Source organism: Hyla sarda, chromosome 1 (assembly GCF_029499605.1).
Source record: "Hyla sarda isolate aHylSar1 chromosome 1, aHylSar1.hap1, whole genome shotgun sequence".
Taxonomy (NCBI): domain Eukaryota; kingdom Metazoa; phylum Chordata; class Amphibia; order Anura; family Hylidae; genus Hyla; species Hyla sarda.
The window spans coordinates 331,523,537-331,538,516 of record NC_079189.1 but is presented as its reverse complement, the minus strand read 5'-3'; the positions used below and the strand labels follow the sequence as shown (position 1 = coordinate 331,538,516).

The window sequence follows — 14,980 nt, the reverse complement described above, 5'->3', positions numbered from 1 at the left end:
TGTGTGTATGTATTGGGTCCAGGCAGGATGTAATTGTTCAAATCACTTATTTTATTACTGTTCTTTATATAATACCAACATATTCCACTGTGCTGTACAGAGAATGTCACAACTTACATCGACCCCTGCTCACAGTATATATTTCACATTAATCTATCAGTATGTTTTTTGAAAACCACCCAAATTGAGAACACAAAAACTCAATGAAGATGTGCGGCATGGTGGAACCCAGTATCCTAGTGCTGCAAGATATTAGTGCCAACCACTGAGCCAACATGCTGCCCATGGGTATGGTTATGGTAATTGTATGGTATAATGGTTATGGTATGGTAATTCTGCATGCAACTCTATACATGTACATTGCAATACTGAATACACCAAATATGTCCATATGGTATAACTGGCCTGACCTGTATGTCTAAAGGTTATATTATTAGCACATAGATTACACAGTTTTTTTATTTTATTTATGTTGAACATAGTTTACTACACTTTTCAATACAAAGGTATCTAGACAAAGATGTATGCCGCTCAGTATACTTTTGTTTACTATATGAGTCGATTGATGTAAAATACATTTACTTGACATACAGCTGCATACGTTGAGGCTATAGCTTATAGCTTATGTACGTTGGGAGATTTTTGTACGGCATATTAGCCAGACATGCACCACAAACGTATATACAATTCTACATTTCCTATAGTGGTCACTGCAGAGCAAATTTGGGGCCACCCACAGCTTCCCCTTAGAACAGCGGACTGCTGGGGGTTTATGCAGCTGGACCCAGCTTTATCTGCATTACACTGACAAAAATACCATACAGTAGATAAAACTACATTTATTTTTTTTTCTTTAATATTTCTCACTTTCTTTTGCCATTATTACAGTTTACATGTCTGCATAAAGTGGTTTCCTAAAGTCATAAGCAGTATACACTTCATTATGCTTGACATTGAACTCAAAGAAACTTACATATTCTATTTACTGCTTAGAGGTTTCTATGAAAAAATGTTGTCTGTTTATCAAAGTCATTGGTTCAAATTTAATAATTCTGTCTATTTTTTAGACAGTATAAACCTAGACTAGATAGGCTAAGAATGTACCAGATTTATCACAGTATTGTTTAACAAATCTGGCATACCTTTGGACTGTCTAGTCTAAGTTTAGACCAACTAGCAGTTGGCTTAGTGTACTTCAAAATGTTACCCCACAGTTTAAGTGCAATTTTTTAATTTGTGGTGCACAGAGTTGCACATAAGTCATTCATGACCCCTTTCCTGTGAAGCCACACCCCTTATTGGGTGAGACTAAAAAAAGTGTCTAAATCTCATCATAAATGTGGGGCAAGTCAGATTTTTTGTGCAAATTACACCTGAACTTGTGTGTCTTTGTAGCAAATCTGCCCCATTGTGCTTCACTCAGTGGTAAGAAAAACATACCAGTGTAACCAGTAATAATAAGAAAAGTCAGAGAAAATATCCAGGATTCCAGGAAAGATCCCATATAAAAAATGTATTTCATAGTAGATCCTATGGAAACATGGTAGTGCAGAAGTCACAACATGAACATACTTGACACATTTTGGGAATAAACCTTTAGTCAATAGCTGATGTGGGCATCCCATAAAAATAGCCCCTTCCTAGGTACATGATCACATGCATCTGGTAGTCTCTAATTACATAGTTAATCAGAATCATACTATAAAGTCCTGAGAAAAAGATAGCTACATATTTTAGATGGGTTTGAATAATGTACAAATTAGGAGTAGAAAAAAGGTAAAAAACTAATTCAAGATAAAAATACAAAATTATTTTATTGATCCATATTAAAAATGAGAAAAAAATTGATTGATCTCACTTATGGCATCATTTGGTTTTTACCATTTTACCATATGTAAATTTTTTGTCTCTCACTTTTAAGATGGATTAATAAAGTAATGTTGTATTTGTATTTGGGAGCTGGAGCACCTTTTTCTCTGTTCCCAATTTGGATTGTCTGCCCTGGGATCTGGCCCAGGTGAACCCTATCGGTGTCCCTGGAAAAGATTTCCCTGTTGTTTGAACAACTTTCCTATGATGGTGGTGAGTTGACCGTTCCTACTTTTTGCTTTCTTTTTTGAATAACCTCAGCTTTTGAGTAAGAGTTTATTCCCAAAACGTGTCAAGTTATATTTGTGTTGTGATTTTTATACTAACATGTTTTATTTGGATCTACAATAAAATAAATACATATTTATGGGATCTCTCCTGGAATGCTGGATATTTTCTCTGACTTTACCTATTTTTCTGCACCTGCCATTGATCTGTATGGCTGCTGGGAAGGCCTAGGGTTCGGAAATCAGAAAAAAAATCTAATGTTATTGGCCTCCCTGAGAAAAGTAGATGACTCAAAGTTGTGAATCTAACAAAGAAATAATACAACAATAAAATGAGAAATAATTTAGCATGGTGTGTGTGTCATGGTGGTTTGCAGCCCTCTTATTCAGATTCAGCTGTTATTAATGTTACATTAGGCCACTGGTATAACTTTAACTTGCTAGGAAAGAGTTATCATAGCTTAGCTTGAAAATTTTGTCTAAAATGTTATGTGTTATACTGATGACAAGATGTTTTGATAAATGAAAATCTGCATCCATGACAAGTGTCTTGACTATTCAAGTGTTCCAAGATGAATGCTGGGCATGAGGCGCATCGTGGCCAAAATGTATCCCTGAGCCTGTGCAGAGCTACCCAATCTGATTTGCAATGCGTGCATAAGGAATTCCAGCACTGACATAGTTACGCAAATCTTCTATGTAGCTGCCAGGTCTAGCACTGCTTGCTTAAGCAATTCATTGTGTTTGACCAGAAGGTTATGTTTTCCATTATTTGCAACAGTTTCCAAATACTTTGGCTTTCTCAATATGTCATACACATTCATGTTCAAAGGGGACAAAACCATCCAAATCCCTATTACTTCTTTGATGCTGACTGACTAGGCAGCCAACTACATAATCTAGGATACTATAGGAAGTGTCATTTGCTTTTGTGGGACTTATTAACTAAATTATTACAAGTCTCCAAGACATAAGAATATGAATTTAATAAAATTCACATAGCTTCTGCCTCTCTAGTGCCAATTTTAGTCTCAGTTGAGTCCTAAGTATCTAGTACAGTGTTCCCCAACATGTGGCTTTCCAGCTGTTGCAGGGAACACTAATTGGGGTTGGGGAACACTAATCTGGTACATGATAAAATTATAATCTTAAATTATTTATGGGTTGTTTGTTAAAACTGTGGTTGGCAAACACATGCCTTAATTTTCCATTAGGCACACCAGGTACAAGCTCTATGGGCTGCCCTGTGGGTAAGGGAGCTGCTCCTAAAGGTAAGGAATAGATTATATTTCATTCATTGGGAATTGTTTCTGAAGTCTCCATTCAATGTTTATGTACTGGAAATAACATAGTTTATATATGTATTAATATTCTGGGTTGAGGTTTTCATTCAACAATATAAAGCACATAGTTTCGTGTGAGGTTATCCATGGCCATATATTGTGTAGGTATGCTGTGGGCCCTTGGGCAACAGAGTCCCTTCTCTTGATAATCATAGAGCATGCTTACTTGTCCATCCCTATACATAGTGAGCCCTGGCATCACAGCCATCACACCCCCTCCCATGGACTTGCAATGAGGGGGAGGAGCATGATGTCATGTGGGAGCAGGGCTATGACGTCACGAGCTCCCTGCACCAGGTCCAGCCTTCAGAACAGTTTGTTCTAAACAATGAGCAGTGGAGTACCCCTTTAAACATCTAGATGCTTAGCAACTAGCTCTGCATGGCTGTTTTACAATGGAGAGCAGCTGGGCTCTCATGAAAGAGGACAAAAACCCTCCCTACCATTTCTGTATTTTTCCTGTAACTGAGACTACTATGTCAGTGGTACCGAAAAAACTAGTTATAGCTTTCAAATCTGCATCTACTAAAAAATCTGAAAATGAATCTGGTCAGGAAGGGTTGTACTGGACTGAAAGTGGTTAATAAAGATACTTTATGTCTTATGGGAATGTCGGCCACTGTGTTATCAATAAAATAAAAGCCTTAGATATACAATATAACAAAGTTCTAAATAATAACTCGCAGTTAAAGAAACACTGCGGGAGTTATATAGAGGTTATCGTGTATTCCATTTGCTTATCTGTTGAAGCTGATGTAGCAGGCTCCATTTTAGATGTAAATTCATAATAGAATAGTATATTAATATATTATTATAATGGTTCTATAATGCAGCCAGCGTTAGCCATGAATCCTCTGACTTTTCAGAGAGAGGATGTGGTGTTTGATCATTGCATCTGGTCATCAAATTAAGCTGCTGGTGCTGGAGTTCACCGTGGTAAACTCACTAGATTCATAAATGGGTTAAGGTCAGTTCATATTTTGTGTTGTTTTGATGCATTTTTTTCCATTAATGCATTTTTTTTGAAAAATATATCCATAAGGTAAACGCAAATTTACCTATAATCACAATTAGTTGTTTTATGAAGATTTGAAGTATTTAGGCTGTGTTCCCACATTGAAAATGTACATCATTTTCCACATGTTTTACTGTATTTTAGGGAAATAATGGCAAAAACAGAAAGAAATTCAACAAGCAAGTCAATAGTAGCAGTAAAGAGTTAAAGGGTTTATCCAGGAATTGAAAAACACAGCCAGTTTCATTCAAAAAACACTTCCAGTCTGTCTCCAGGTTGGGTGTGGTTCTGCAGCTTAGTTCCATTGAAGTGAATGGAGCCAAGTTGTAATGCCACATCCAACCTGGAGACAGACAGGAGCAGTTTTTAATAGTAATCATTTCTGTTTTTTGATTCCTGGAAAACCCTAGGGAGAGCAATCTAATAGGTGATGTTGTCATGTTGTAGACCCAGGACTGACTTCCTTTGACACGTTAATGAGACACATAGATGCACTTGTGCTGGAATAAAACAAATTGATCTTGATGGTGAGTAAGCCTCATATTAGGAAAATAAAAAACAGAGCGCTTATTTAGCTATTGATTTAGTTTTCATTTTATTTTTGAACTGTATTTGTTGTTTAGGGGTTAAATTCGTTCTGAATGAAAATGTTCTTTTAATATAAGAATAGGTGGCATTTGTAAATGTTGCCAAGCCTGGATGAGCCCATATATTATTTAGTAATGTACTTTTTAAGGTCAGAAACTGCTATAGTATTGATCCTTCGTTGTTGCGTACCACACAGTATATATACCACTTCCAAACCACATACAAATATCCCAGAGGGATTTACAAAGCCATTTTCTGGAACTGTTAGGAAAAGCAGTCAGCGAGAATGAGTCGGAACTTGGTTCCTCTTTACAATTAGTGGTTGCTTAAAGGTCTTGCTTGCCAAAGCTATGGCCAAGATTGTTCATATGTATAATAATACATTTATTTATATAGCGCCTACAGATTCTGCAGCGCTTACAATAATGGGGTACAAACAAAGACAAGTATCAGACATAATAATACACAACAACTATTCAAACAAGAGGTGTGGGGATATGTTGGGGATATGTTGAGGATATGTTGAGGCCAATTAAAGAATGTTATAGGCCTGTCTGAGTGTTTTCAGGCCACGTTTGAAACTATTGATAATGTTGTTGAGTCTGAGGGATTGAGGTATAGCATTCCACAGAACCGGTGCAGCACGAGTGAAGTCTTCGAGTCGGGAGTGAGAAGTTGGAATTATAGAAGATGTTAGTGTGAGATCATTAGCAGATCGGAGAGAACGTGTAGGATGGTAGACAGAAGTGAGAGAGGAGATGTAGGGAGGTGCAGCATTGTGGAGGGCTTTGTGTGTGAGACTGAGGATTTTGTACTGTATTCTGGACTGAATTGGTAACCAGTGTAGTGACTGGCACAGGGAGGAGGCGTCTGGAGAGGAAGATGAGTCTGGCTGCGGCACTAAGGATGGACTGGAGAGGAGAGAGTTTGGAGAAAGGAAGGCCTAGTAGTAAAGAGTTACAGTAGTCGAGGCGGGAGTGAATCAAAGCAATAATGAGAGTTTTAGCAGATTCAGTAGTGAGAAACGGGCGGATTCTGGAAATGTTTTTGAGATGCAGGTGACAAGAACGTGAAAGGGACTGAATATGGGGAGTGAAAGACAGATCAGAGTCAAGTATAACTCCAAGACAGCGAGCCACATACCGAGATGAAAATGTCAGGGTTAGGTACAGTTTCAGTTGATGGAGAAAAAACAAGAAGTTCTGTTTTCAAAAGATTTAGTTTCAGATATAAAGAGGACATGATGTCTGAGACAGCAGACAGACAGTCACTGGTATTCTGTAGGAGTTCAGGGGTGACGTTGGAGGAAGAGGTATAGAGTTGGGTGTCATCAGCATAGAGGTGGTTCTGGAAACCAAATCTACTGATTTTTTTTCCAATGGGGGATGTGTAGAGTGAAAAGAGTAGAGGACCCAGGACCGATCCCTGGGGAACTCCGACAGCAAGGGGAAGAGGAGAAGAAGTAGAGCCAGAAAACGAGAAGCTAAAGGAGCGGCCAGAGAGATATGAGGAAAACCAGGGGAGAGCAGAGTCCTTGAGACCGATGGAGCAGAGACTACTGAGGAGGAGCTGGTGGTCCATAGTGTCAAAAGCCGCAGAGAGGTCCAAGAGAATCAGTAAAGAGAAATTGCCATTTGATTTGGCCGTCAGAAGATCGTCAGTGACTTTGGTTAGGGCCGTTTCTGTGGAGTGAAGGGAGTGGAAATCAGACTGTAAGGGGTCAAGGAGAGAGTTCTCGGAGAGATAGCGGATAAGGCGGGAGTAGACCAAGCGTTCCAGGAGTTTTGAGATAAAGGGGAGATTTGAGACGGGTCGATAGTTGGCTGCACAGGACGGGTCCAGAGATGGTTTTTTCAATAGTGGGGTTATGATAGAGTGTTTGAAGGAGGAGGGAAAGACCCCAGAAGAGAATGAGAGGTTAAAGATTTTAGTTAGGTGACAGCTGATAGCAGGAGAGAGAGACTGGATGGGGTGTGAAGGCATGTGGTCACTATAGCAGGTAGTGGGGCGGGCGGAGGAGAGGAAACTATTTTTATTATTATTTTAGAAGCCATCCTTCAGATGTAAGCCTTCCCTATGTAATTTTGGACTACCGTTTTTCATAATTTCATAAGTTTCCTAAGCAAATATAATTTCATGTGTTATGGCTATTCTTATAAGGAGGTGACATTTTTTGACTGTGCACACTAAGCGGTGCCTAGGTTGATGAAATAAAAATCTATTTTTTTCCATTAGCATATATAGCACCAGAGACGTGCACAGACATTTTAGGGGGCAGGAGATGAACTGAAAAAAAAGGGCACTTCCCATAATTATTTATATAAATGTCCACATAATAATGCCAGACTGCCCAGGGCACTTTAAGGTGTAACATCAAAAGAGCAGGGGCTCAAGCCCCCTTTCTAGTCAACCTGTGCACATATATTATGTGGTGCATACAGAGATTGCTATCGATCATAGCACATTGACATCCACGGTCACAAGCTCACAATCTATTTTCTCAATATCAAGCATACACAGTAGGGCCAGGTTTTGAAGGAAACCCTTTAACCCCTTCCCTCTCTGGACATTTTTCATTTTTGCACTTTTGTTTTTTCCTCCTCGCCATCTAAAAATCATACCCCTTTCAATTTTCCCCCTACAGATCCATATGAGGGCTTGTTTTTTACGCCACCAACTTTACTTTGTAATACCATTAATCAATTCACCACAAAATCTATGCCGGAACCAGAATAAAAATATTTGTGGGAAAAATTTAAAAAAAAAAGGCCATTTTGTAAATTTTGGGGCTTCTGATTCTAAGCAGTGCACTTTTCAGTACAAATGACACCTTATCTTTATTCTGTAGGTCCATACGGTTACAAGGATACCCAATGTAGGTTTTATTTTATTTTACTACTTAAAAAGATTATAACTACATGGGCCAAAATTAGAATGTTTAAAACTGTCCAGTTCTGACCCTTATAACTTTTTTATTCTTCCGTATATAAGGATGTATTAGGGCTCATTTTTTTTGTGCCATGGTCTGAAGTTTTTATGTGGACCATTTTTATTTTTATAGTAGTAAAGAAAAAGGGAGGCTCACTATGTCTATATCAAGGGGGTATGCTCCAGTGAGGAATGCATAGACCAACTACTGAACCAGAGTATCACTGAAACAACATGAGCACACACCACCACTATAATGTAATCAAAGTACAAAAAATACTTTATTGAAGTATAACAACACAATATCACATATATATATATATATATATATATATATATATATATATATATATATATGGACATTTAAAACCAATTAAAACAGCTCAAGAAAGAGCTTAGCACAACCCTGGGGAAGGGCGACCACAGGTAAGTGATCCCGACCTGTATGAGTAGGAAAACCAAAAAAGTAAATACCTATATAGAACATATGCAATGTAAAACAACCACCTATACTGCCCCCCAATAGTCAATAATATCCAGTTAAGGCTAGTACTAGAGATACTTAGGCAAGGACAGAGGTGTATGTCCAACAGATCAGGACGGGGTCACGCCAGAGTCCTGAGTCCGCTCAGCGACGGAACGTGTGGGGCTGATCTGTTGGACATGATTAAGGCCCGGTAGGGCGGAAAAGCGTCAGAGAGGAGGAGGCTGTTACCTCCACACTTGCCGGTGTGCACCTGTTTGTATCGCATGGATTTTAACATGAATTTCGAATAAAGTTTTGGTTTTACCAGTGCTGTGCTTCTTCTGGATATTTACTTTGGAGACAGTGGAGGAGGACTGACTGCACCTGCACGGAGGAGGTGAGCGCCATTCGAACTTTCTTTTTGTCTATATTGTGTTGTTATACTTCAATAAAATATTTTTTGTACTTTGATTACATTATAGTGGTGGTGGTGTGCACTCATGTTGTTTTAGTGATACTCTGGTTCAGTAGTTCATTTTTATTTTTATGGCACCTTTTGATTGGGTTTTATAAATTTTTTATAGTATATGAAGTGACCTTTTTTTATTGAAAAATCGGAAAAGGGGGGTGATTTAAACTTTTATAAGGGAAGGGGTCAATGCATATTTATTTACTTTTACTTTATTTATTGACTATTGACTATAACATGCAATCTTTAGATTGCATACACTGATCAATGCTTCTCCATAGGAGAGCATTGATCATTGTTATAGGTGCTCCATTACTTCAGCCTTGCAGAGCTGAACACAAGGCTGGAGCACAGATTGGATGGCTGGGGGGAAGGTAAGACACCTTCCCCCGTCCTCTCAGCTGATCGGGATGATCAGCCCACTGAGCTAGCCGGGAATGAAATTAACCACTGTTAGTTGCTGCAATCAACCTTGATCTCAGCATCTAAAGGGTTAATGCCAGACATCCGCTCAATCGGCAAAGTCCGGCATTAGCTGTGGGTCCTGGTTGCTTATAGCAACCGGGACCCACTGGGTATGATGCGTGCTCACCTGCTGAGCATGGGTCATACAGGGGGAGCCCGCAGTGGACTTACATATTTGTCCATTTGCGGGAAACGTATTATATGTTGTACATATTAGCAAAACATTAAAGGGGAACTCCGGTGGAAAAATGTAGAAAACAAATGTTTTCAAATCAACTGGTGCCAAAAAATTTAACAGATTTGTAAATTACTTCTATTTCAAAATAGTAATTCATCCAGTACTTATCAACTGCTATATACTACAGAGAAAATGTTGGAGTTCTTTCCAGTCTGACCACAGTGCTCTCTGCTGACACCTCTGTCTGTCAACTGTCCAGATTAGAAGCAAATCCCCATAGCAAACCTCTCCTGCTCTGGACAGTTCCTGACAAGGAGAGAGTTGTCAGCAGAGAGCACTGTGGTCAGACTGGAAAGGACTTCACAATTTTCTCTGTAGTATACAACAGCTGATAAGTACTGGAAGGCTTTAGATTTTCTTAATTAGAAATAATTTACAAATCTGTTTAACTTTCTCCATAGTATATCTGTAGTATACAGCAGCTGATAAGTACTGGAAGGGTTAAGATTAAATTAAATAGAAGTAATTTACAAATCTGTTTAACTTTCTGGTTTAAACATGAAATAATTACATAAGTGTGAAGGGGCGTAGCTATAAACCACAGGGCCCCTGTGCGCAAAATTTCCCTGGGCCCCTCAACCACCTGACGACCCGCTTCCCCAATCCCGGACGACCCCCTTACCAGGCACAAAGATATCAGTGACTACAGCACTGATGGGACACAGTCAAGATAATACACAACTATATAAGTGACTTACAGGCAGGGCTGGACTGGTATCAAAAATACGCCCCGGGCATTTTAAAATAAGCAGCCCATTATTTTGGTGGAGGTCCGAATGCTGGGACCCCCACCAATTACCTTGGTTCATGAGGCTCTCCAACTGTTGTAAAGCTGCAACTCCCATCGTGTCTGTAGAGCCTCTGGCATTATTGGAGTTGTACTTTTGCAACAGCTGGAGAGCCAAGCATGGGTACAGCCATCATCACTGCAGACCTTACAAGTGACTCGAGCTGATGGGACAGTCAGAAGAATACACACTGATAGCAGTGACCTCAGTGATGTCTTCTCTGGTGTTTTTCCTTTTCTTCTTCAATTGGTCCGGACGTCAGGACGTCTTCCAGTTCCATCTTCTCTGCAGAGTCTGATGCCCGGGCATCATTGGTTCCTCACTTTGTCACTAGATCCTCATCCTCTGTATAAAGACAAAATCATTATAATCATGCTAAATACTGTACCCCCTGAATATAATACTGCCACACACTATACCCCCTGAATATGATACTGCCACACACTATGCCCCCGAAATATAACCCTGCCACACACTGTACTCTCTGAATATAATCCTGCCACACACTGTACTCTCTGAATATAATACTGCCACCAACTGTACCCCCTGGATATAATCCTGCCACACAATGTACTCTCTGAATATAATAATACCACACACTGTGCCCTCTGAATATAATCCTGCCACACACTGTACTCTCTGAATATAATACTGCAACATACTCGACCCTCTGAATATATTCCTGCCACACACTGTACTCTCTGAATATAATACTGCCCCACACTGTACCCTCTGATTATAATACTGCCAAACTGTGCCCATGAATATAATACTACCACCCACTGTAGCCCCAGAATATAATACTGCCACACACTGTGCCCCTCAATAAAAACCCACAACATATAACCCTGCTATACACTGTACCCTCTGAATATAAACTTGCCACACACTGTACCCTCCGAATAGAACCCGGCCACACACTGTGCCCATAATAATAATAATACTGTCACACAGTTTCTTCTCAGTTTAGCTGAATCCAACCTGTCCTCCTCCAGACCTCTCTGTCCTCCTCCCGACTCCTTTGTTCCACTCCCCCCCTCTCAGACCTAAGTCTCTCCAGGCTCCTTTGACCCCCTCCCCCCCAGACCCCTATGTCCTCCTACATGCTCCTCTTCCCCTCTACCTAGAGCCCCAGATTCCACTCCAGGCTCCTCTGCCCAATATCCGACCTGTACCCAATCACCCCCTGGCCCCTTACCCCTCCGCATTGATGTACAGTATATGTATTTATGTATGATAGATGTGTATGTGACTGGTGTATGTATGGTAGATGTGTATATGTATGATGATAGATGTATGACACATCTACACATCATACACCCATCTATCATACACATACAAATCTATCATACATACACACACCTATCATACATACACACATTTATCATTCATACATACATCTAGCATACACTTATCCATCATACATACATCTATCATACATACACACATCCGTCATACATACATACATCATACATACACACATATATCATACATACACACATACATCATACATACATCTATCGTACATACACACATCCATCATACATACATACATCATACATCCATCATACATACACACATTCTATCATACATACACACATCCCCAACTTCTCACCCTCCTGGAGACCAGCACCGCGACCTGCAACTCACCAGGATGCAGTGAGGCAGAGGAGATTATACGGCTTGTGACTGTAGGGGATGGAGTGGAGCAGAGGCTGCTGCTTTTTCTGCAGGTGCTGTGGATGTAGCAGCGGTCGCAGGCAGGGACTTGTCAGGGGCTTGGAGCAGATGTGCTTACCTGCGTGGGGAAGGTCTGCTCCCAGCAGCCCTCTGCTCTTAAGGGGGCAGTGCCCCTGCCCAATCTTACTGCGCTAATGGTCGGCCAAGAGTGAGGCTCCTTCAGGGGGAAAAGTGGCCAGAGCTTGCCCTTAGGTTTTTTTTTATCATTAGTATTTATTTATTTTTAAGGGCCCAGCATTAATATAAATAAAAGTGTGCTGACAGCAACAAGCCTCCCCTTCAGACCTGCAGCTGTAGTATTACACAAATCTATCAAGCATACATACAGACACATCTATCATACATGCATACATACAGACACATCTATCATACATGCATAAATACAGACACATTATCATATATGCATACATACAGACACATCTAACATACATGCATACATACAGACACATTATCATATATGCATACATACAGACACATCTAACATACATGCATACATACAGACACATCTATCATACATGCATACATACATACACATCTAACATACATGCATACATACAAACAAATCTATCATACATGCATACATACAGACACATCTATCATACATGCATACATACAGACACATCTATCATACATGTGTACATACAGACACATCTATCATACATGCATACATACAGACACATCTATCATGCATGCATACATACAGACACATCAATCATACATGCATACATACATACACATCAATCATACACGCATACATACAGACACATCTATCATACATGCATACATACAGACACATCTATCATATACACATACACACCCATCCTCGGTATCTTCACCCCACAGTTCACTGACCCGGCTCCTGGGGATCACTGCCCCGGCTTGCTGCTTTCCGGGTGCCAGGGAAGTAGCGGGGTCGGCGCCAGAGGAGATCGCGGTGCAGGTAACCTCAGAGGATGTATGAGGCGCCGGGATGCTGCTTTAGTTTACTGTGGCAGGATTGAGCGCAGGGACTTGCTTGGAGCCGATGTGTGTGCCTCATGTCATCTCCCAGCAGTCCCTGCAACTATCTATGGGGCATCATAGAGGCAGGGCGGCCGCAGCCGCACACTTTAAAAATAAATGCTTTAAAGCAGGCAGATGACCCGATGGTCAGTCCGGCCCTGCTGCACTCATTTTCTAAAGGACACAGTCCGGCATGAAGGAACATGCTGACAGCTATGCCCCCTTCCACCCCAGGCCCGCACAGTGCCAACCTGTCAGCATTTAGTGTAGTGACAGGGGGGGGGGGGGGGTGGGCCGCCATGGCGACCTTTGCGACCTCTATAGCTACGCCACTGTTAGTGTGGTCTAAGATGATAAGAGGTGCTCAACCCCAAGTGCAGTTGTGCACCTATATTGGAGTGGAGCACTTGTGGACCACAATATGGTTTCACTGCTGTGGTAGATGTAAACAATGACATTAGCTAACCCTCAACACTGAGGTTAAAATTGAGACATTAGCCAGTATATCCTTATATGAAGGACATACCTGAGCCCGCAGACCAACGCCAAGGTTTCTCAAGTGGTGCGGGACCTACCACTAACCTGTCTAGCCAGATTAAAAAAAGCCAGTTTGAATTACAGCAGCAATAGGTCCGACTTGTAGTCTTCTCCCCAGTCACCTCCAGTGTAGGTTAAGCACACATACAATGGGAGGGGGGGGGGGAGACAGGCTACAAGCCCCACCATGGTTGGTTCATATATAGCCGGCCTCAAGGGTGAAACCTTAATGCTACCCAATAAGATGAAAGGGTGCATTAGTATGCGCCTTGGAAAAAAAAATGGCTATTTTTTACATGAATGTGGTTATAGCAGGCAAGTTGTGCACCTTTGCTGGGGCGGAGGTCCTGCACTTGTGATCTGTTACTATGGGCAATCCCCAGCAAAAATTGCATACAATGGAGGATGCCTGCAAACGGTCTCAAGTCCACAGTGGCTTTCTGGCTACAGTTGATTTGAAAACATTTTTTTTCCACCGGAGTTCCCTTTTAAACTTTCTAATAATTTTTTATAATTTTTTCTAATAATTTTATTTCCTTTTTATATAAATCATTATAAAGCTTATACAATCATGGCTTTGTCCAAGCTGAAGCACAGGCATGGACAATGTGCAGTAAGTGAGGGTGGGCTAGCACTCCTCTGTGCTCTCTCCTGTCTGATAGGACTCCTCTGTGCTCTCTCCTGTCTGATAGTACTACTCTGTGCTCTCTCCTGTCTGTTAGCACTCCTCTGTGCTCTCTCCTGTCTGATAGTACTCCTCTGTGCTCTCTCCTGTCTGATAGTACTCCTCTGTGTTCTCTCCTGTCTGATAGTACTCATCTGTGCTCTCTCCTGTCTGATAGTACTCTTCTGTGCTCTCTCCTGTCTGATAGCACTCCTCTGTGCTCTCTCCTGTCCGATAGTACTCCTCTGTGCTCTCTCCTGTCTGATAGGACTCCTCTGTTCACTCTCCTGTCTGATAGTTCACCTCTGTGTCTCCTCTGTCTGAAAGGACTCCTCTCTGTCTCTCCTGTTTGAAAAGACTAAAGAAAACGGTCCAGCACAGGTTTGCAGGTAAAAAACAGCTTCTTCATTTATTGGGTCAGTTCCGACAAGACAAATAAGCCGACGCGTTTCGGACCTACATTCGGTCCTTAGTCATGGCAAAGCTTATACAATCATGGCTTTGTCCAAGCTGAAGCACAGGCATGGACAATGTGCAGTAAGTGAGGGTGGGCTAGCACTCCTCTGTGCTCTCTCCTGTCTGATAGGACTCCTCTGTGCTCTCTCCTGTCTGATAGTACTACTCTGTGCTCTCTCCTGTCT

At 41.0% G+C, this 14,980-nt stretch overlaps 1 protein-coding gene across 4 annotated transcripts in view; it reads left to right on the top strand.

Annotated features, from left to right (window-relative positions):
* BNC2 (basonuclin 2) overlaps positions 1 to 14,980 on the top strand; it is a 634,266-nt gene that overhangs the window by 189,472 nt on the left and 429,814 nt on the right. For all 4 annotated transcript variants that reach the window (XR_008843921.1, XM_056519647.1, XM_056519639.1 and 1 more), the window contains exon 3: positions 3,311 to 3,367. Coding sequence is in view for 3 of the 4 variants with exons in the window: in XM_056519647.1 (XP_056375622.1) it covers positions 3,311 to 3,367 (57 nt within the window). In the remaining variant the exon portion in view is untranslated. The remainder of the gene's footprint in view (positions 1 to 3,310; positions 3,368 to 14,980) is intronic.